Source organism: Sitodiplosis mosellana, unplaced genomic scaffold (assembly GCF_009176505.1).
Source record: "Sitodiplosis mosellana isolate CC-2019 unplaced genomic scaffold, AAFC_SMos_1.0 Smas_scaffold_1, whole genome shotgun sequence".
Taxonomy (NCBI): domain Eukaryota; kingdom Metazoa; phylum Arthropoda; class Insecta; order Diptera; family Cecidomyiidae; genus Sitodiplosis; species Sitodiplosis mosellana.
The window spans coordinates 8,558,376-8,580,926 of NW_022595244.1; the positions used below are offsets into that span (position 1 = coordinate 8,558,376).

Here is a 22,551-nt window from a genome sequence, read left to right on the forward strand (position 1 = left end):
GATTTGGTGTTACTGTAGTTGTGTGAGCTGGACTCGCATTTGTTTTTCTCTTCTTTTTTTGCATAATAACTCAGGCGAACGACTTTTCGGATGAATGAAAAAATGCAACCAACACCATGTATCAAATAGTTTTGGTTTTCCGCTATAAACACAAAGAACAATGAATGTTACCAATGGCAACTATGCACCACTGTAGCTATTGTGTATCATCTATATATTGTGTTCGTTGTATATGGCTTGTTTGGCCTGTATGCGTTGTTGCCGCCACTGCTGCTGCTGCTGCCCGGAGAGTTCAGGCATACACAATGCACAATGAATACATATATCATTTACTCTCATTCTCCATCTGCATTGGCATAGCAACGGGCACTGAGAGTAACATAGAGAATGGAAAATTTTTACCGAATGTCGGAAACCCGCGCACGATGATTAAACCATATCGCATCCCATTGCAGTGCATAGAGTGTCTGTGCCCCCAGCACCAATATCAGCGGTTATTCGTGGCTCAGTCAGTCCCCCTGTACTTCTTCAGCTTTGGGTAAGAACCCAGCATGTAAGAGCGACGTGAAAGAACGTGAGCGATCGAGAACGACGTGAAAAAGACGAAGAGAGAGAAACGAGAGAAAGAGAGAGAGAGAGCCGAGATGACGAGAGTATATTATAAAAAATGGATGGGCAAAGTAACGAAGTAACTGAAAACGCCGACAATGAAACGGCAACGAACATTATGCAGAATGCAATCGTTTTTCATTTAGAATGTATAGTGTTGTGTATGTGTTTTTTTCCCTCATCTTGCAGCGTCAAAAATCTCCGGACTATTTTCTGCCTGATGATTTTGTGAGCGCAATAGCAGCTAAAGAGGAAACGAATCACGTCTTGTCTTATAAAATGAATCTGATATATGAACTTTTACATTGTGTTGTGTGCCGTACACACAATGTGAGACGAAATAGCGCTGGAATGGGTACAAAATGATTCGAACGAGAATATGTGGTGTAATGCAACCAAATAGAAGGAGAACTTTTGCTGCCACAATGTGAAAATATGAAGCGACTCTGCATGCAGAACATGAAATTGATAAGAATCACGGTAGACGGCAAGAATCGGATGCAGAGCGAACTGCAAGAATTGCAATTTGAATCAGCAGCAATAGAAAGAGGAGACAAAAAAAAACTTACACACACATTATGATCTCAAGCGATTGCGTAAAAATAATACTCTTTTTTTTCGAAATAATTCGACTTGACTTGACTTGTCTTCCGTATCGGTTTTGAAGCACCGTCAATGCATTTCACTCGTGATGATATGGAATTTCAATCAAACATTGCACACAAATGAAAACCATAACAACATTAACAAAATTGCACTATGGAAATGGAAATAAAATTAGAGGAATTTCAAAGTAATGGCTACTTACATCGATAATAGTTTCGTCGCCAGATGCCCAGCGTGGTGGCGGCTGCGGTGTTTGCTTGTGGGAAAAATGTGGAAAATCAGCTTCATGTGGATGTCGTTGGAATACGTAACCAACGGCCGCATCGTCTTGCGATCGATGTGCCGATGGTCCTCTGCCACCATTCATATCGTCGTTTGCACCCAATAGTTTCATTTTAAATCACTTAATTTTTTTCTCTCTTGATTTTTCTCTTTGTTAATTTTCTCTATTTTTTTGCTCTCTTTCACTTGTCGACCTTTTGTTCTGTCGTTTCACACTTTTTTTTCACTATTCTTTTTTTTTAAAAACCTTTTACAATTATTTACACCGGGAAATTGCGTTAAATTTTCTTTCTTTTTTTACACTCGTTTTAAATGCAAATCACGCAGTTAACTTTCTTTTTCTGTTGGTTCATCAGCTGAAAAAAAATAACAAAGAATTTATAAGCTAATTGAATTTTTTTTCTGTGTACATTTTCATTGTGTTCTACTGTTATGTGTTACATCACACGGGTTGAATGTATTTTGGGCCGTATTTTTGGTGCATGATGACGATACAATGGAAAAAAAGAACGAAGGAAGAATTCCAGAATTAGGTAAATACATTTCATTTAGTGGTGTGATTAGAGAGTATGGCTCATGTCATGATGCCCATTTTTTTCATTTCATGTGTTTCATCGTTCGTCGTCGCTATCGTCGGTGGCTTAACACCTGAAATTCGCAACCGAGCGAAAACAAAAACACCGCAGCGATGAAACGCTATTTAGGCCCGGTGTTATGCAAGGAGAGGCAATGAAATTCGTTGGTATTGCATAAAATATATAGAACGAAAATTACATCTAAAGTGCAATTCACATAATAAATGGTTGGCTTCGAATACGAAAGCACACACACACAGCGAGATCAAGAAATGCATCGGCAACGTTTTACAAATGAAAGGTTCAAAATGTGTGGTTTCCGTCTGCTCGTTATATTTGTGCACTGTTCCACACTCCATACACACACATAATTCTCTCACATTCACACATACTCATCAACCCATCGCATTCGGTTTCGCTTTTTTTTGTCTTGTCTTTTTTTCGCTTGTGTGTTTTTTCAGATTTTTTGAGCGCAAAGATAATGGAAGAACAAAAAAAGCCTTGCTTGGCTCAGCGGTGAACAGCGAATCGACAACAATGAAGAAAAAACGACGAGAGAGAAGAAAAAAAACAAGAGAGAAGACGTAATAAAATTGATGATGATGATGGTGCGCGTTGCCGATGACGATTATGTACATTAAAAGAGAAACACACCGAAGCGAAAACATTTGGCATGCATGCTCCACTCTTGCTGCTGCTTCTTATTCTTCTTCGGCAGCAACAGCAGCAGCGCTTCTTTTCGTTCCACAGCGTCATTTTATTATGTGAGAGAGTGAGAGAGAGAGAGAGAGAGAGAGGGAGAGAGGGAGAGAGGGAGAGAGAGAGAGAGTGAGAGAGTGAGAGAGCTTAGCGAATACGAAAATTATTTTTAAATTTTCGAGGTTAACGCATTTAATTGTGTCGCACTCGTTTTATTGCAAACGCGTTCTCAATGCTACAAACAAAGTCAAAGCGTGTTTGGAGACGAGTTCGGTGTGCGTCAAAGCCAAAAAGGAGGCAAAGAAACGAATACATCAAGACAGTAAGACAGCCGCGGCAGCAGCAGCAGCAACGGCGAATATCAAATTGGCTATAAATGGACCGGCTAAACGTGTTGAAATATGATTCAAAATGTTATACGCTATTATTTGCAGTGTTGATGCGATAAAGACAAAAGTAAAACGAAAAAATGGCTTGTTTAGCAAATGTTTTGCTGGTTTATTATTGAATGAAGATTCTGATGCCCGATGCACAATGCACATACAACATAGCATACGTATTATGAGCATATGTACAGCAACGGCAGCGAGGCGACGCAAATATCAAAACCGATAAAAAAGAAGTTTTGCCATTTTGCGACCAAGCAAGAGCACGCGAGTTTGAGAGGTTGAGAGCATATTTTCGTGAACGGGGGGCATCACAATGTCAATGTTCACATTTGTGCCAAATTAAGCGTACTTTCCGAATAAATTTGTAATAAAGACTGAAAATTATCATTGCGACTGAGACACACACACACACACACACCAGTGGCGTAACTAGAATTTTTTTTTTTTTTGGGGGGGGGGTGGTTTTTCGATTTTTCACAAGTATTAGAAAAAAATGCAGGGACGATTTTCTGAGGATATTTAAAGTGATCATTTTTGAGGTCTATAAACGATCAACTTAGAGTATAGGGAATGTGTTTTCCAACTTGAATTTCCAACCGAAGTCTTCAAAAGAGTTTGTCATCCCATGTGAAAATATATTGACTGACTGCTTAAATCGATTGAAAGTGATTCAATTCACAGATAGTTAAATTGGTTTTTGGAACCTTAACGAGAAATAGTCGGCTTAAGTCACTTCTCAGTCAGTCGTTTTATTTCAAACATATTGACTGAAGAATAACTATCAAGAGACTACAGCCGTCTATTTCGTTCGAGATAATCATTTTCAGTTGGCCAAAATGTCCAAATTAAGTGATTGGCATCTCAGACGATATAGTTCTATATAATGTTGCTCATAGCTACACCAAAGAAACTATTGCTCATGTGGCGAGCGAAGCGAGTCGAAATTTTTGATTTATAATATCCTGAAACTCAATTTTCCCTTGATTTATTGTAAAATTTTCTTTGGGACGATTTCATTTTGGTGGATTTCAACCCCAAAACCCCCCTCTAGTTACGCCACTGACACACACACACACAAAGAGAGAGGAAGAGCCCAAAACTTGCATGGTTTTGTTGAAACATTTCTACATACATACATTGAATTAAATGAAGCGACGCAAAATATACAGAGGATTTGCAGTAACTACGCAGAGTAATGACAGAAAGTGATTCTGGTGCATCTCAATGTACACGAAGCGAATACCAAGCTCAAAATACACAATGTGGATGAAAAGCCAAAATCGAAAACCATACTATAGAAATATTTGGAGCTGTGCGAACGCTTTTGTTTGGCTCACAATTCAGTTGAATACTGTGTGTGCGTTTTCGATCCGAGAGCAAGCGAGAGAGAAAGAGGATCAAAATCACCACAAAAAAATGTATACTTAAACAAAGCGCTACAACATTCGAAAATTGTTTCTCTCACATCAACATGCAAAGGCTCGACTTTGAATGTTACGCATTCATTATGACATTACGAGGCAAGAAATTTTTCGTGTTTTTTTTTTCTCTTCTCGTTGTTGTTGTCTGTTTCGTAGCGAGATACGGATTCTCCGTGCGGCCTGTGTAGCACGAGTGTGAATGAACAGAAAATGTGTACACACGCTGAGCTCGCTCGGGAGGGCGAAAGAGAGGAGAAAGATTATAGAACAGACGACGCACAATAACAAGTATATCGAATGAATCCATTTGTGAAGAGCCTCTGTTCCATGCTCTTTGCTGTGTTCGCTCTTGCTCTATCTCTCTCGCTCACTCACCCATACACTCGAATGAGCGATACACGCCGATATATTCGCATCAGACCCACCGACTGTGTATACAACGAATGATTATAATTCAGGCATACTACGTTCTGCCTTATAGTACGGCCGATACAAATACGGAATGCCATGAAGAGAAACAAGAATTAAAACTAAACTAAAGCAATACCAAAAATGATCAACCCAAACGAATTTTCGAACAATACACACAGCACAAGCTAGCATTCTGAGCCAAGCATATATACACACACACACATTTGCTTTAATCACGTTTCATTTTTGCCCGTTTTGCTGCTTCTTTTTTTCGAAAAAAAAGAGAAATATAAAAAATATTGTGTGTTTTCTTCGAATTGGTCGATTGTATTCAAATGGAATTGCTTCTATCCTGAGTGTGTCTGCTGTGAATTGATTGCATGCATGAATAAATGAATTACTCATAGAAAAATGAATACGAGATTCTCCTGGAATTATTGACTGGCTTTGGTTGTTTTTCCTTGTCAGTCATCTATCCAATGCACTTTTAATCAGAGTGGAGCTTCGTTGGCTTGGTAACGTTGTCCATCAATTTCGAATTCACTCAGTTGATAATAACAAGTTGACACACAACAACAATAAGGATCCACAAATGATTGGGGTTCCTTTCACTGGAAATCTTCATTTACCAAACAATAACACTCTGTCAATGGTTCCCCGAGCACAACAATAGATCCATTGATAACAAAACTCGGTTTACGCTCAATATTAGGTATTCGTTTCATATGTATATATCAAAAAGCCATAAGCAAATCAGGCATAATGAACTGTTCAATCTACTGGATTGTTGGGAATGATGGCTGCCACAAGGTGAAAATACAAGGTATACCAATCATTTCTTTATCTATTAAATGATATTCTATTACTGTCCCAAACATTTCGAAGAAACGACCCGAGAGCGCCGTTGCATTTGCAAAATTTACACCATTTCAAAGTGTTTCATGTACACACATGTTCCATTTGCTATCTGCCATTTGCAATAATTAAAAATAGTCACGATTACGTGCGATCGACACACAAAAGCCATCATCGTACAGACACAAAGTGACCGTGTGCGAAAATTCACGCGTAAACAACACACTCAAATTGGAAATTTCAAATGAAGCATACATGGACGATGGCCGATGAATTGCATTTGTGTCTATTGTGAATGCGGCGAAGTGTCGGGAATTGTGTGTTTGCCCAATTCTCACATTGACTGCTGCATTCGCCTCGTAGTACGATGACCTTCGATTGCAAAAAATTGCGATTATCGATTTTTGGCGCTTAGTTTTATCGCTTCGTAATTACAGAATTTTGCGATACGGCCAACTTTATTTGCCTTTCTTTCTCTCTGTCTTCCTCTCATCTATTCTATTGTCAACGAAAACGGACGGTCGAATTCAGTACATTTCCTCGTGTTCAATAAATGTGGAATTAAATTATACTGACACAAATATTAAATTAAATTTTAGCACAGTCAGCGTGCGGCCAGAGTATGTGCGAATGCGACGCTCTCTCGTTCGATAGACAGAAAAAATTGTTGAACCTTCAATGAGAAACAAAGAGCATTCGGAGCAATCGGGTAATCGAGGTAAAATCGAATCCAACAACGAAATTGAAGAAACAGCAGAAGAAGAAGAAGAACGAAACGAACGAAAAAAAACATATCCATATAATTTACAGATGTGGATGTGTCACGACGCGTAAAGTCTATATATTTATATTACTACACTATAGACATGTAAAAAGGAGTACAGTGGAGAGCAGCAGCAGCAGCAGGAAAAAATAGCGTCTTTTCGCGCGAATACTCACAACAAAATATAATGCCAATGATTTGTGTGCTTGTATTTGGATCGCCAACATAAAATATATACTATATAAAAAAACCACGACGAAGGGTACACATGCACATACACACACACACACACACCGAATGGGAAAAAAAGATAGGCGCGAATGAGTTAAAATGAGACAGAATGCACACATACACACACGCTGCATGCAACACTGAGTGGATCCAGCCTTTGTGCACTAAAATGAGTGCTCAATTTTTATAGAATATATATCGACGGGAATGAAGGCGCTCGCACGCTCAAAAAAAGAGAGACACACAAAAATAAACTTGGTTATTTATTTTCTGTTTCTTTCGTCGGCTATTTTTTTTATTCGTAAATCAGCCATGCAGTGCAAATGCGCGCGTTGCGCACACAAATGAACGAACCGACGAATGAACGAACGAAAGAACCGACAAACACACCACACAAGAAAAAAAAAAACCATCACCTCTTATATTTATTGTTTATGGCTTTTTTATCAATTTCTATTTTGTATACACATCGTTGCCATTGAATGCGTTTTTTTTTTCGTGCGAACGAAATAGCATTTGACTTAGTGTGTAAATTCGTGTATGGTTTTGTTGACAGACGATGATGCTGGTGTTTTCTTTCTCGCTCATTCGTCGTATAATACAACATCGACGACGACAAAAAATACATATGCCAAAATATACTTGGGCCTGTGTGATGGAACCGCGAAAATGCAAACATGTACGAGGGATTTAAGTACTGAATGAAAAATTTGTGGCTTCTGTTTGCGTAGAACGTTTTTCTTTTCTTGTCTCTTTCTTCAACGCGGCGGTTTTGACAGAAAAGACCGCTTATGATGAGATTTTTTGGTTCACTTACACTTTAGATATTTCTTTTTCATACAAAACAACGTTTGTATTCTATGATGAAATATTGACAACTTTTTGCTGTTGATTTTTGTTGTTGTTGTCAATCTGAAGCGTTGTGTTCTCTATTTGCTTGGGTCACTTGTCACACAGATTATATATTCTGCGTGTTCACTTCGATAACGATGATAATTTTTTTTCACTTAAAGAAGAGACGCACTTTTCTTCTTTGGTCCGATCTAGTGATTTTTTTCGACCAAAAATGTAGAAAACAAATTAAAAAACCTCACACAGAAAATGAAAGCGGTTTGTGTTTATTTTGATTCACCTGGATTTATGTAACTCTTTTTCTTGTATTCCTTTTGCTGCGATTTTGCTTTTGCCGTCGATTGAATCAAAATTATATACAATGCGTTTCGAATTTTATTCAAATATACACAGGCTATTTACAAAGATAAGCGACGAAAAAAAATGAACCTGGAAATTTACATTTTCAACACTTTGAGTTCGATTCACGAAATTCGGATCGCAGTTGAGGTTTTGTCTCTGTTTTTGTTATTCGTTTCGGTTTTTTTTCTCTCTCTCTCTCTCTCTCTGTCGTGGATTTTGCGTTTTGTGTGTTTTTTTTTCTTCTTTCGATCGGGTTGATACTGTACAAACAAATTGAGCGGATTTTGTTGCCTTGTCGTTTTGCACAAAATGAAAAAAAAACCGAAGAATGTTCTGCTCAACAGAGCCACACACACACTTCACATATAACAATAGAACGGATGGATTTTCACCAAATTGAATTTTGTGTCGGTTTGCTTGGATGATCGGCGCACGTCAGACAGCAAGTTTACAATGGGCTGTCCATTCGGTGACTGGCAAATTTTCTAAGATTGGTTTGTTTTTTTTTCTTGGTTCAACACACCGCTTACGTGCTATGGTTCTCGTAGAGCCGAATTGACACTTCTTTTATTTTGCATTCAGATTTTACACACTCTATATGTCTATTGCAATGTTATTAGCTTCCAATGCAATGTCTACACAATTCCCGGCAAGACACACACACTCACTTATACAAACGCAACGCTTTTTGCTTGCACACACCTAAATCAGTTTTCATGCATAAATGCCGAACTCAATTCAGCAGCAGCAGCAGCTCAGCTCAGCTCAGCTTGAATGCACACTTGAATCACATACATATATATATAAATACGCGTGTTCGGCACGGTCACGGGCCGCATTCGGATGGATCCTCGACACTGGCAACTACGATAAAATGCTCGTTTTCTGTATTTAGTGCGATACGATGAGTCGGATTTTTCCTCTTCTCACATTTGTGTACACGGGTATTATTCGCACAAAAGTTTTACATGGGAGTACGTGAATTGCACGCAGACAACGCTTAATCCCAGTAAAGCAAGCAAAATTCTGGACAAAATTATTTCGTCGTTTTATTCGCACTACACTTGCGTTTGGATACTAGTAGCAACAATGATGTCGATGTTGGTGTTGATGTTGCTTGGCGAAAACTGACTCTTCAACGCAGAAAACCAATGAAAAAGGAACTTTTTTAATTTTCTGATCGATCGTTGAATCTAAATTCCAAGTTACACGATTTGTCAGCGTTTGTGTGCCTCTCTGTTGTTTTCGGTTGTGTGCGAAATGATTGAACCGTTGATTTTATGGTTGCTAACACAATCAGTCTAATTAGAATTGAAGTGAGTTGAAATTATGCAACTTCCAAATTGGTATGGTTTTGAAGACTTCTTTGCGCATAACAAGTTCAAAATATGCGCGAAACGGACGCGTGTTATTCGAACACAAAAAATCAACTGGATGCTGAGTTAATTACAAAAAAAAGTATCGTCGTTTCTCTGTTGTTGTTTTTTTTTTACAAATTATGTACAAGTTCGCTGATGTGTTCGGTTCGGTTGAATTCCATTGAGGTTTTTTTTTGCTGTCTCGGCGTTGAAATGCGTGAATATTTTTGCAGTGGATCGATAATGGGTTCCCTTCAATTTCAATGGCAACTGATAATTGTCAACACAATAATCACACAGTCTCGCAGGCAGGTAATGCGATGACGCTCCGTCCGAAATGGCTACTTAAATTGTCACTGCACGAAACGAAGCAACGATTGAACGATACAAATTGTGTGTATACGAATTGTCACCAGTGAGCGAGGGAGAGAGTGTGTGTGTTGTTGTTGTTTTTGGAGCGGCAATGATGATGTTTGCACAAAACAGAGCTGAATAATGAACCGCACGCGCACACACTTCACTTCCCAAAGTCAGTGCAGTCACAAAATGTGGATACCAACACGAAATTTTTCGGTTTTTTCGAATTATTTTTGTGTTTTCTTCAATTATTTTTCTCTTCGGTTTGTTTCTTGCTGTTGTCGCGAACGTAATGTCACATCGATGATATTGCTATGTTTTTTGTTTGTCCGATTTGAATGCGTTCCTTTTCTAAATATATTATTTATTTGTTTGTTGTTTAGCGTTTCATTCGATCCATAAAACTGTACAATGAAACGACACTTTCGATTGTTGTCTGTTGGAATCGAAAATATTATGTACAATTTACAAACAGAACCGAAATGACACAATGGCTTTTTTCTTTCTGAATCGAACTAAAGAACGTAAATTACAAGAATGTACAGGACAGTGTTTTTTATGTTTCAACAAGAAAAAAAAATTTATACACACAGTTTATGTTTTTCTTTTCGTTTGATGTTTTTGGATGTTTGTTGGATTATATATTTTGTTATACACACGAGTGAAAAAGTTCCGAAAATTTTAATATTTATATGAAAACACAACAGCCAGCGTGATTGTGTATGTTTGTGTGAGGGAGCAAGAGAATGAGAAACACTGAGAGTCACTATACAAGCGAATGACGACGACGACGGCGGATACGATGAAAACGGCGACGACGACAACGACGACAACAGCGATGACTACAACGGCACCAACGACCGAAAGGAATTAAAATTCAGACTAAAAACGCACACACGGTACGAAATAGCAACAACAATTACTAAGCACGCACAAATACACTATACTCGATGCCGCTACCAAATGTGTATATGGCAACGATGTCTGTCTCTTCCTCGGTTCTATATCAAGCGAAGAAGCATTGAGGAAAAAACAACACACACACACACAGAGTACGCTTTTTTCCGTGTGGTTCTTTGTTGTATATCGCAGGAATATTCACACTCACAATTGAACTGAGCGGAGTTGTTGTTGTTGTTGTTGTTGTTGCTGGTTCTTTCTCGTCGTCCAGCAATTCTTTCGATGGTCGGGTGATTTTTGATGGATTCTTTTATCTGTTATTCGCTTTTTTTCCTCATTCACTGTATTTTCTTTTAATTCACGAGGTGCTCTTTTGCTCTTTCTCTGTCTCTGTCTCTGTTCTTTTCTCTTTTCAAACAAAACTCGTTTGCAGCACACGATGAAAAGCCGAGAAAAACACAGAAACTGCGATGGTTTTTTTTTGTTTCTTGCCGTTGGTCTTTGCATTCACAAGAATGCACAAGAATCAAATGAGTTTCGATGAGAATTTTTGCACAAATTTGTTGATTTACTTCGAAAATCACTTCCTTTTCGGTCAAATTTGATTATTCAAACGTTCTTCACTGGATATTTCTCTGGATATTATTGTTTTTTTTTTATCGATAATGAGTTTTGTTTACGATGGTGCGATGTTTTGTGAATTTTCTATTTTGTTTTGTTTTTTTTTCAATTTGAAATTGGTTAAAATAAACTGTACACAAACTATTTACACGGAAACTATTTGTTACGTTGAATTTTGTTGGTTGAAATCTTGTTGTTGATGCTTTTTTTTACAATTTAAAAGTGTGAGTAACGCGATAAAATAATCCGAAAATTAAACTAAAGATACTTTTTTTTATACAAAGAAAGCGAAATTTCTTGTTTGTTTTTTTTTCTGTTTTAATAATATTGAAAATGTTTTCCTTCAAAAACTGGTGGATGTTGATGTTTGTTTTAGCTTTTGTAAGGTGTTTTTTTTTTGAGAGTCGGGTTAATGTTTAGTCGTTTTTTATTATTATTTACTATATAGTTTACAAATTTTATCGAATAAAAAACTGAACACAACGCACTCGGTTCTGCTCTCGGTGTGTGATTGAGGTGGTGGTGAACTGAGCCATTCGATTGTTCTAACTAGTCGATTAAGTCTCTTTTTTCGAATCGCTTTGCCGTTTACTACTACCAAGCAAACTTATCGCCATAGGAGAGATATCTTTAGCGCAACGCATTTGCACCTATTCGACGCATGCAGTTGGATAAAAACACACAAGTCATTTCATAATAAATCGTTTTTAATGGGCACATCGATAATTTCTGGGCAATGTCGACTGTACAATTCAATCGTGTTAAAATTCCATAAACAACAATTATGCAAACCATTAAGATACGGGTTGCTAAAGATCAATCCAATATAGCGCTGGTCGCATACAACATTACATGGCTGCTTCTTCTTTGTCGTTTTCCTGATCTTTTTTTTTTGTTTCGTGTGTCATTTATCGGTCTTTGCGTGAGCATGTGTGCGTGTATGCCTATTTGCTGGTGCCGTATATAAAATTCTATACGAATTCTATACCAATTGCTTGAAGTTTTTCGGTAGTGCAGCTGGTTTTGCACACGAGCAGCTCGTCTCTGTGAGTATGTGAGCGTGTGTCGGTGTACATGCGAATGAACTTCCCTAAAACGAATAGTGAGAAAGTAAAACGAAATGTTCTACCGTGATCAGTTTGGGTTTGCATGTATTGCGGCTCGGTGGTGTGCTTGTGTGCGGAGACAATTTTTAGGCGAAATGAGCGACAACGCACATTACCTTACTCAATAATTCAACCATTTTTGAGCGTTCTCCATGAGGCAGTGACAAAATCAGCCACAAATACCATCAAATATCCGCCATATTTCGACAACACACTCAATATCGGTATTCGGTATGTGGTATGTGTGTGAACTTGCGACAGTTTCTACTCTCTTTCGTGTATGTGTCGCTCTCATCGTTTCTCTTTCTCTCTCTCGCTTGTGTGTGATTCATTCGCAAGAATGGAAAACCGCGTGCGCGTGTATGTGTTATTTTCGGCATAAACGGGAAAAAGCGCCTTTGAAACGGCTACAGTAGCAAAAGGCTTGGATAAAGGTAGCATGAAAATGTTGTTTGGTGTGCTCTCTGTGCATATACAATGTATGTATATGTACGCTGTTTGGCTTGCCATCGGAGTCGGGGTTCACTCTCGCTCTCATTTGTAAAATGCATGAGCCAATATCAGCCATTAATGAGCAATCTGCATTATTAATGTTCTGGAGACTTCTCAACGTGTTCGATCCACGTTCAATTTTTTTTCTCGCTCCGCTTTTTCTCTTTTACTTTCCATCCATTTGCATTGACTGCAAAATGTGCGCTCCATCGGGCGGACTCATTCGAGCTATTCCCGACGATGAATAATTTCATTTGATTGCACTGCTGTATGCGATGCGGCAATAATGTTCAACGATATAACGAGGCAAAATGACGAGCGACGAAAAAAAAACCATTCAACCGAACGAATACCATGACATTGATTAAGCAATAGGTTTTTTTTTGTTTATTTGCGTTGTTTGCTGTTTCAGCATTGCGCATTCGCATAGATACATAGAGCTCTGTTGCTTGTTTCCACTGTGTGTCTGTCTCTCTCATGCCATCTTTCTCTGTCTCACGCTGGTATGCACGCGAGAGCGATTGGTGTGTGTTAGTGTATGCATATGTCATGAGTAGCTCGCTCCTTGTGAGCAGCTCATCTCATGGGCACTGAGAGTGTATAGCAATGAGAATCAGCGAAAGCGTTTGTTTGTGCGGTTATTTCGTTAGCTTTTGACGGCGCTGTTTCACACTCATGGCTGACAGACGTGCGCCTCTGTCTGTGGTAGTGCATTCTGTTTTTGTTGTCACACACGAAGAGCGTGTAAACGGGAAGAACTGAAGAAAAATGCGTACGCTGTAGCACAGTGTGCGTGTGTTTGTTTGTGCAAATGTATGTGATGATGGATTGGGGTAGTAGATTTCGCTTTACCTGACAGTCTCTGCAGCGAATCATGTCGAATGTAAATATAAACAAATTTCAAATTAGCCGCAAAAGCTGGAATAGATTTCACGACTCGAATGACGGTTAGAATCATTCCAAATTTCATGTTCCATTCAGTTTAATGGCAAATTACTGGGGAATTCCTTTGTGGAATTTACGCGTTGCTTTAAATTTAGCAGTAGCCATTAAATATCCATTACTCACTTTGTATTTTTCCACCATATCACATTTGCTAGCAATGATTCTCAATCAAACAACATCATTTTAAATCTTAGTTAGAAAATGTGTTCTTTATTCGACTATTTTGTTGTTTTTATTTCAATATTGTTTTTCACGTTACCTATCTGCATTTTGTTTTGTTTGTCATTCCTTATAAAGATCGTTTGATTGCGGACAAAAAAATGAGCTCAACCCTTTCATTTTATTTTTCATCGGTATTTTCTTTTTATTCATACAATTTGTGTTGTTGTTGTTGTTGTTTTTTTTGTTTTTTTTCCCTTTCATTTTTCATTTTCTCGCTGCACACACTGACGAAAAGTCAAAGTGTTTTGGGTTATGCATGTTTTCTTTGTGTCTCTTTCTATTCGATAGCCTTACATTGTACTTCTTTACACCTAGGATTATTTATGTATAATTTTCTTTTGCCGATATTTCTATGATCGATTCATTTTTGAATATTTTGTTTGTTTTTGTGGGGATGTGTGTATGTGTGTGTGTGTTTTTATGTGTCAGTTTGTTTTGAATTGAGTGTCATCAGGCTCTGAGATGGCCAGAGCAATTTTTTTTGCTTTTTCTTTGCATACAAATCGAATGGTTTTTTTTTCTCTCAATCATCTTTTCTTACATTTTTCTCCATTTTACAATCTATGTGTAGCGTCTTATTGAAGTATTCTTTGTACATATGTTATGTTTAAAATTAATTGGCAAAATAAAACTAATGAACAGAAAAAGCATCGATGCACGCCGAATCAAACTGAATCATTTTCAGCTTCGGTACATTGATTTAATTGCATTGAGGTGAGAACAACGAATTGTTGTCAAAACAGATTTGTTGTATCTTTAATGAACCATCGTTTGAACAGCTGGAATTACTTGTCAATTCCGATCGATCGAGAAAGATGTTCAAATTCCGTGTGCGTCGACAGTTTCAGTTGACGGCATATGCAACGCTCATTGTCTGAATCATGTGTGTATTTTTGCCTCTCATCAATTTTTTTTTGTTTCTTGCTAAGCACAACTTAAAGAACAAAATTAATTCAAACGTACGTGTTTTCAAAGGAATTTTCCCAAATCGATTGTTTTTTCTCTCTCTCTCTCCCTCTCTTTTCATAATTGTTCTTTCATTTTCAAATTAATAAATAAATGTCTCTTTTATGTGAAATTACAACAAATAATAAAAATTAAGAACTAAAAACGCGAAAAAAAGACATTGGCCGAATTGTATAGAAACCATTGCAACAATGAAATTAATTAGTGAATGTGTGTGTTTGTTTTTGTTTTTGTTTTTTTTTCTTTCAAAGAAAGTAAATTTCTAGAGAAGGTGGATGATTTCGAAAATTAACTTATTATTACAATTTTTTTTTTATTCCAACGAATTTGAATTCATTCTCCAAGGTACCCATTTCTAATGCGAGCATCTCTCATTTAAAATGGCTTTGATCATCTCTGTGGATTGAAGCCGAAAAGATGAAACAGAAGGGGGGTGGGTAAATACTCTCATTTTAAATGCCAATAAGATCTATGTCTTATCAAGTATTACATTGAACTCAAGATTGAACTGCAACTCAATAAATATTTACACAGAAAAGAAAGGAAGTTAAAATAGATTGGATGCACCTTCAGAAGGAAGTAAAAAGAATCACGTGTTTCTTCTTTTTTTCCCATAAATTTAAGAAATGCAATCAAGCAATTGTTGATGTAGCATTAAAAATTATAAATTGTTGGCGTTTCATTTATTCTTCTTTTTATTATTGTTTTCATTCCGTAAAATTGATCCGATAAATTTGTTTTTTGGGTTGGATCGTAAATGTTTTGGCTAAAATTGATAATTTCATCATTTTTTTTGGATTTTCCTTTTTTCTAAATTGAACTCACATTCTCATTTCTTATTTCGATAATCGAAATGCCCTTGTTCTCTATGGCCGGCTTTTTATTGCTTGCCGCATGCCTTAGTCATAATTTTATGTTGTGTGCGGATGAGTGTTTGTTTCGCGTTAAAAAAGATCTGAACCTTACTTCTTCTTCTTCATTTTTTTTTACACCATTTCTAAATTATACAAAAAAGCTCTTCATTTTTTTTTCTTGTTTGAACTTTTTGTTTTGCCGATTCATCATTTTGACGGTCGCTTATGCTTCATTTTTTGCATTAATAATAATTAGAATTAATTTCATTGTTTTCTTTTCCTTCTTGTTGTTGTTGCTGTATTATTTAGACACACATGAAGTTTTTTTTTGTATAGCCTAAGAACCTAAAAAAAGTTGATTTGTATTGTTTTTTCGCCCCAGTATTTGTTATTTTCGCTCTTATTTTGTTTTCAGTTGTTGAACTGCCAGCAAATACAATTTCGATCAAGTGGACGCCTAAAAAGCAACAACTAATTGAGATGATAACGTTTCCTTGTTGTTGTTGTGCGGAAAATAAAATCCGAAGCTTCCATGCGCCGTGTCGATTGTGGGATGCTGTTTGTTTTCCAAACCTGTGCCCAAACACCTGAGACCAGCAGCTGAAGACGATTTGGATGCGCCAAAGTTGAACGAAAGAAAAACACATACATTGCTAAACACATTCCTACGTGACTACATACAATTATCAAAATCGAATAAATCGCATAATCCTTCTGAGTTCGTAAGCGTAAAGTTATAGTCGTTGTCCAATGGCGGTTCGATTGCAAGGAATCGAGAAAAGGCATCTGCACTCAGAAAATCTACAGAGATAAAAAGAAAATTCCAAAGAAAGAGAAAACGATTTTTGATCGCAAGCCAATCAAAATTTGATTGCAATAACGAGCAAAATATCGATTCGAATTAGTAAAATGGCAACTCGATTGATTTTATTGTTCTCTTATGATTATTCTATATTCGAAAATGGAATTGAAAATTTGGATATAAATTTTTGCTGATGGGAAATTTAACGTTCACAAGAAGTCCAGAAGTGGTTGAATGGTTGCATGTGTTAGAAGCCAAAATGTTAGAATGGATTTTGCGCCAGAGCTGAATCTCATGGTGCTACAAATTATCAAATACCAATGCAGACCCACGAGATTTCAGTTCCGACACAAATCCAACGTGTGCCGATTTTTGAGATGGTGTTAAATGTGCAACAGAAAACAAACCAACAAAATGTAATGTAAATGGTGAATTTTATTGTACTAAAGCCATTGCATAAGCTCTAGAATGAATATGGTTAGTATTGCATTGATTTGAGTTGCATTTTTTGTACATGTTTGTTGCTGCAGTTATTTGAATCAATTTTTTTTTGGTGAGGGAATACGGTTAAGTGATGATGGAAATGTTGATGAATTTGGAGTTCGCCAAGCAAGAACTCAGACTGTGATGCGATTGTAACCCTAAATTAGTGAAATTTGGGTGGACAATTTTATAACGCAGTCACAGCCAGAGCTCCCGCTCAGAAAGCTCCCACCCTTTTGTCAATTTCATGATTCATGAAATGTGATTTGTGTGTGGTTGATGCATCCCATTGAGTGAATTTAAATGTACATGTGGAAAAAACCTCAAAAAAAAACCAAGAAAACCCAAAAACCAACGAATAAAAATGGCTTGATTACTCACCGGAAGCGTTGTCTTGCGACATGATTCCATTCATTGGGCTAAAGTTAACCATGTCCGAGATGAGAGAATTCTGTAATCGGTTTGGTTGCGGTGTTGACGGCAGTTGTACCTGTGTGTGCTGATCCGAATTTTGTACGGATTTATGGTTATTATTGTTCAAAAGCATCGAAGTGTCATCGTCGCCGAAGATTTTCGACAAATGACCGTTGCCATTTGTACTTGATTGGCTATGTGTTGGCTGTGATTTTGACGCTGAATGCATATCGATCGATTGGATTGGCTGCTGAATTTGGCCATAGCACGGAACAAATTCACTGTACTCGCTCAGCTTCACATCATTCTTAAGAGCACTGCTGGAATTTTGACTATTTTGCGTGATCGATCGCATGGTGGAGTTGTTCATATCTTTGGCAATTGCTTCTCCATTTGACGATTGCATCACGTTACTGCTGCTCTGGATGTACGAATCAGCCTCACTAAACACATTGTTTATCAGAGCGTCTAATTCGAAAATGGTTTTTGCCGATTGCGTGCTACCTTGTGACGAGACCACGGTACTTGTTCGTCGCGAATCACATTCACTACCCAAATCATCCTCATTGCCAAGCAAAATTTTATTCAAATTACGTTGCGCAGATCTCAGTGGATATGTTGATGGTTTACCTATTGGAAAGCATTTATTCATCATTTGAACGAAACGTGTTAGAAAATGTGCAATGAGCGCTTGTTTCCGGTAGAATACTCACCATTTCCTTGATTTCTTGGGCTCAGATATTTTTCTACAATTGGCGCTACATATGGTCGGATATCGTCAAGCAATGGATCGCACGGTGGCTGGTATGCATCGTCCGGACAGAGGAATACATCGATTTCTCCTTTATCAGCCTTCAAGTGAATTTCTCTTGGTTTGTTTTCGGGCAACTGCGTAAATGGAAAATGACCAAAAATTAGCAATATTTATCATTGCATCAGATCGAACTGAACTCGAAGTCAGATGAAATACACTACTCACCATTAGTTTGGCTTCTGGCGGTGCTTTGATAACGATCACCGTTTGATCCTTGAATATGTCGATATTTTTCAAATCGCTATTCGTTACATAAGCGTGCGACGTATTTTGGAATTGCGAATTAATCTCCTCTCGAATTGTTTTGATCAATTCATCCAAATGGTTTTCCTTTTGTTCGAGCAGCTCCAATTCAAGTTGCTTGTTGGCCGCCTCATTAGCAAATCCAAATGAACTATTTCCATCGGCATTTTTGCCACATTTCCATTGAATGTTGTTTTTCGATTTTTTCTCCAGAATACCGATGCCCTCTAACACATTGGTTATATCGTAGATTCGCCGTTTTTGAACATTCAGTTTGGCCGATGCAATGTTCAAATCGACACTGCCATCGGGTGACTCTTGCAGCAAATCGACAAATTTCTTTGTAAGCAACCCCAACGATGTGTCATACCTAAGGCGCGCATAAATCAGAGGGAAAAAAAAGTTTTATTATTTAGGGATTCATGTGTTCGCCAAAGACACTCATATGCACACATAGCGCGCATACACAGTTTGTGAGCAATTTATGGTGTGGAAAATGGTATATTATTTTACCGTGTGCCTTCCGAATAGCGTTTCTTAGCTGGCGTCGTTACCGCAACAGCCGCCGCCGACGACGACGAACTAGAAGCCTTGGTGGGTGTATGTCTGGCTTGTTTAGCTGGAGTTGGTGCCATGTTCATCGGCGGCGCTGCCATATTCGAGCGACGTTTTGTTGCCTATAACGAGCACATCATCATCATCAGTTCGTGTTAGTATGTAATTTTAAGAATTGTCTTAATTTATTTGATTTTTGCAAATGGGCGAGAGATAGAGTGTGGCCGCAGCAGCAGCGAAGCGTCCAAAATGGACTCGTCTATCGCTGCAGGGGCACTTTAAATATCCCATATACATTAAAACTTACCTTGTAGTACTTTGTAATGCCAGCATCGATGGAATTGGTATAACTTTTGAAATGGCTGCTATCATCTGAACTAAGCCGTGTACTCGTTGCCGCTGCCGCCGTCGTCGTCGCTGTTGCTGTGTCGTATGACGGTTGTGGCATTGCACCGTAGCCATGGTCCAGCAGATGTGAATTGACTTTCATACTGTATTTATTATTGTATTGTAAACTACTATGTTTCGACGCATTTCCATTAATTGCACTTGTGGCCGGTCCGTATGTACTGCCACTCGCCTTTTGTACGATATAGGTTGAATTGCTCGATTTACCACCATAAGCGGCCATATTTTTCTTTACTACCGACGAATAGGACATTTTTCAATTCGATTTTCTCTCACTGTGTCTGCGTAGTTTTTGCGTTAAACGGTTTCCACTCACTCCTTCTCCTCAATCTCTTCTCTATTTCCGCCCCTCTCTTTCTCTCTCTCTCTACCGTTCTCCCTGTCACTCCAGCGATGGCTACAATTCAATGTTCGATTTTACTGTTATCACGCTACTCTCAAACTCATCACTCGTGCTGTTTGCATCACACATTTGTCAAAAATGCCATCAACAACAATTTTGCCGAGCGATTTAAAAATGTTGTTATACCGCTTGCGGTATTTGATAATTTGAAAGCGAGCGAACGATAATCGATTTCTGGCTGCAATCAAATTTAGAGATACCACGCTGATACAATCTGTACAACTGGTTGTATTTATATTCTCTGTGTGTGTGTCTGTATATATTTGAAACGAGAGAGTGATCTTCTGGGAGAGATGATTTGATTTTCGGCTATGGTATGAAATACGCGAATTTTTTTCCCAACTTGTATTTCCTCGAAGCGCCTCGCCAGACAATTTAATTACGTGGTTGCGTGTTATCAAATTTTCCGTTGAGCTTCAATGTCAATCTATGTGCTGCTACTGCTGCTGCTGCTCATGTCTGCAAATGCAAGAGAAAAACCAGACGATATTCATTAATACATATTTATGTTGCAAGTATTTTTGCCGACAGGCAATCAAAGCCCACACACAAAGAAAGGGACACACACACACATAGATAATTTAATGAACCAATTGCTACCATATTTGCTTCAAAACCGAAACCATAGCACCGGAAAAACAATTTCAACGCAAAATATTTCCATATTAATTTGGGCCGTGCACAAGAAGTGAATTTCGATGCAACACAAATTATGGCAAATTGCGATATTCATGCAAATACTTCTAATTCATTCAGACAGAAACAGTGGAACAACGTAGAACACACGAACGTATGCACAATTTCTTCGTTCATTTATTCATTGGCAAACTCGAAAATGGTATTGATTCTCTTTTTTGAGATACTTTTCGATATTGATCCTTTTCTTTTTGTCATATGGTCGTTCATTGTCGCACACGACAATGAGGTTTCTCGGCGATGATATCGTCGTGGTCGTACGAGTAACGTGCCCATAAGAAAACAAGCACATAACTGTCATTGCGAGGCAAGTAAGCTGCTGCTGCTGCTGAAATTACGAAATGGCTATTGTTTGGTTATGTTTTTGAATTTTACGTGACAGAATGTGAATTTGCTTGGGTGCTTTTTTCTCTCTTTTTTCGTCGTCTTCGTCTTGTTTTGTAGCGTAAACGAGAGAGAGAGAGAGAGAGAGAGAGAGAGAGAGCGAGCGATAGTTTTTTTTCAGTTGCCTTCAAGTTGAGAATGGAAAAAACGTGCATGCCAGAAGAGGCAGCACGATGAATGAGAACGCGCACGACCAACGAAATTAAAATCCAATTGGGTTAAATAATCGGATCATTGTTTGCACGCAAATTTTTCAGTTTGCATTTCTCAAAGTAGTTTCAAGCCATATCGTTGTAAACACACGTTGAAAGTCAGAAAAATTCAAATGTTGCACACGACACCAATCGGAGCTCTTTCGTTCCGAGTGCCTCTATCAAAATGGGCCGTACAATCGACATAGTACACTTACTTTTTTTTCTGTTCTTCTTCTTCTTGCGCTCTCATTTATAATGAATGAAAACAAAAAGTGAGAGAAAAAAAAACGCTTGTTGCCGCAATCGAATTAAGTAAAATACGAGTCTAAAGTTATTACCAACGAAAAACTATTTGCTCTGGTTGGTGTGCAGAAAGAGTGAGTGAGGTTTTTTGGTTAAAAAGCGTGCAACGAGTTGAAAATGGTGCCATTTTTATGTTCACCAAATAAGAAAATCGGCTGGTTCATTTGTTTCGTTCTCTCTCTTGAATTATTTATTTATTTCCATTGAGCTCCTTTTGATTCTTTGAATTTTGAACGCTGTACAACCAGCTCGCTCGGTCGTTCGTTCGTTCGTTCTCTCTCTGTCGTCGATGCGTTTTTCTCATCGCATGTATTGCCTCTGTTTTCCTTTCCATTTCGGTGCCCGATCGAAGTGGCCGTGTGAACAAACTGAATAACCGAGCGCGCGCTAAGCTAAGCACGGCATTTGATATTGTAGATTTTGTTTTTGTTATTGGTAAACCATTTAAATTTCAAGGTAATTTTTGTGTATTTCGTATATCATCCGTACCTGTGTGTTAGGTAGCGAATGTGTGTATTGGATCGGTCGGTCGACGTCGTAGTCGTTTGTGTGCGTATTTTATGTGTTTGTATATGGATGAGATATGCGTGATTGCCATGTTGAGGTAGTGTCTTTTATGAATCTTTAGTAAATTTTCGTAGTGTTTCTGCTCTCTCTCTCTCTCTCTCTCTCTCTCTCTCTCTCAGATTGCGCATTAGTGCGACCTTTTTGGATGAAATTTATGCTAGGGTCTTTTTTTCGGTGTGTATTCTTCCATTTCTACTTCATCTCGCTTTTCTCGGTTCGCATACGAGATCCAACAATTTTTATTTTGTTTTTGAAACACAATAGCAAATTGTCGATCCCAAACAAATCCTCATAAATTTTCACCCGATTTCTTTTTACTCATGCGAATGAAAGAATTTGCGCTAATGTTTCTTCGATCAAATTCGATACAGAATGGAGTCTGATCAGTGTCACCCAAAATCCTATGTGAAACTTTCTTTTCTTTCTTTA

The 22,551-nt window shown here is 38.0% G+C and overlaps 2 protein-coding genes across 12 annotated transcripts in view; both read right to left on the bottom strand.

The window, feature by feature from the left end:
• The window catches only part of LOC129573597 (maternal protein pumilio-like), a 190,465-nt gene extending 178,118 nt beyond the window's left edge, over positions 1–12,347 (bottom strand). For 5 of the 7 annotated variants that reach the window (XM_055454380.1, XM_055454344.1, XM_055454362.1 and 2 more), the window contains exons 1-3: positions 7,974–12,347; positions 7,659–7,884; positions 1,418–1,853 (exon numbers count right to left, since the gene is read on the bottom strand). In XM_055454380.1, the coding sequence (XP_055310355.1) occupies positions 1,418–1,609 (192 nt within the window). In that variant the 5' untranslated portion in view covers positions 1,610–1,853; positions 7,659–7,884; positions 7,974–12,347. Of the gene's footprint in view, positions 1–1,417; positions 1,854–7,658 lie in introns of all 7 variants that reach the window. The other 2 variants (XM_055454371.1, XM_055454354.1) reach the window with 1 other exon arrangement.
• A 3,332-nt stretch (positions 12,348–15,679) lies between these two features.
• Positions 15,680–22,551, bottom strand: part of LOC129573615 (transcription factor E2f1) — a 38,301-nt gene continuing 31,429 nt past the window's right edge. For all 5 annotated transcript variants that reach the window (XM_055454413.1, XM_055454421.1, XM_055454405.1 and 2 more), the window contains 6 exons: positions 19,475–20,437; positions 19,126–19,289; positions 18,535–18,982; positions 18,269–18,443; positions 17,523–18,185; positions 15,680–16,657 (listed from right to left, as the gene is read on the bottom strand). In XM_055454413.1, the coding sequence (XP_055310388.1) occupies positions 16,530–16,657; positions 17,523–18,185; positions 18,269–18,443; positions 18,535–18,982; positions 19,126–19,289; positions 19,475–19,828 (1,932 nt within the window). In that variant the 5' untranslated portion in view covers positions 19,829–20,437 and the 3' untranslated portion in view covers positions 15,680–16,529. The remainder of the gene's footprint in view (positions 16,658–17,522; positions 18,186–18,268; positions 18,444–18,534; positions 18,983–19,125; positions 19,290–19,474; positions 20,438–22,551) is intronic.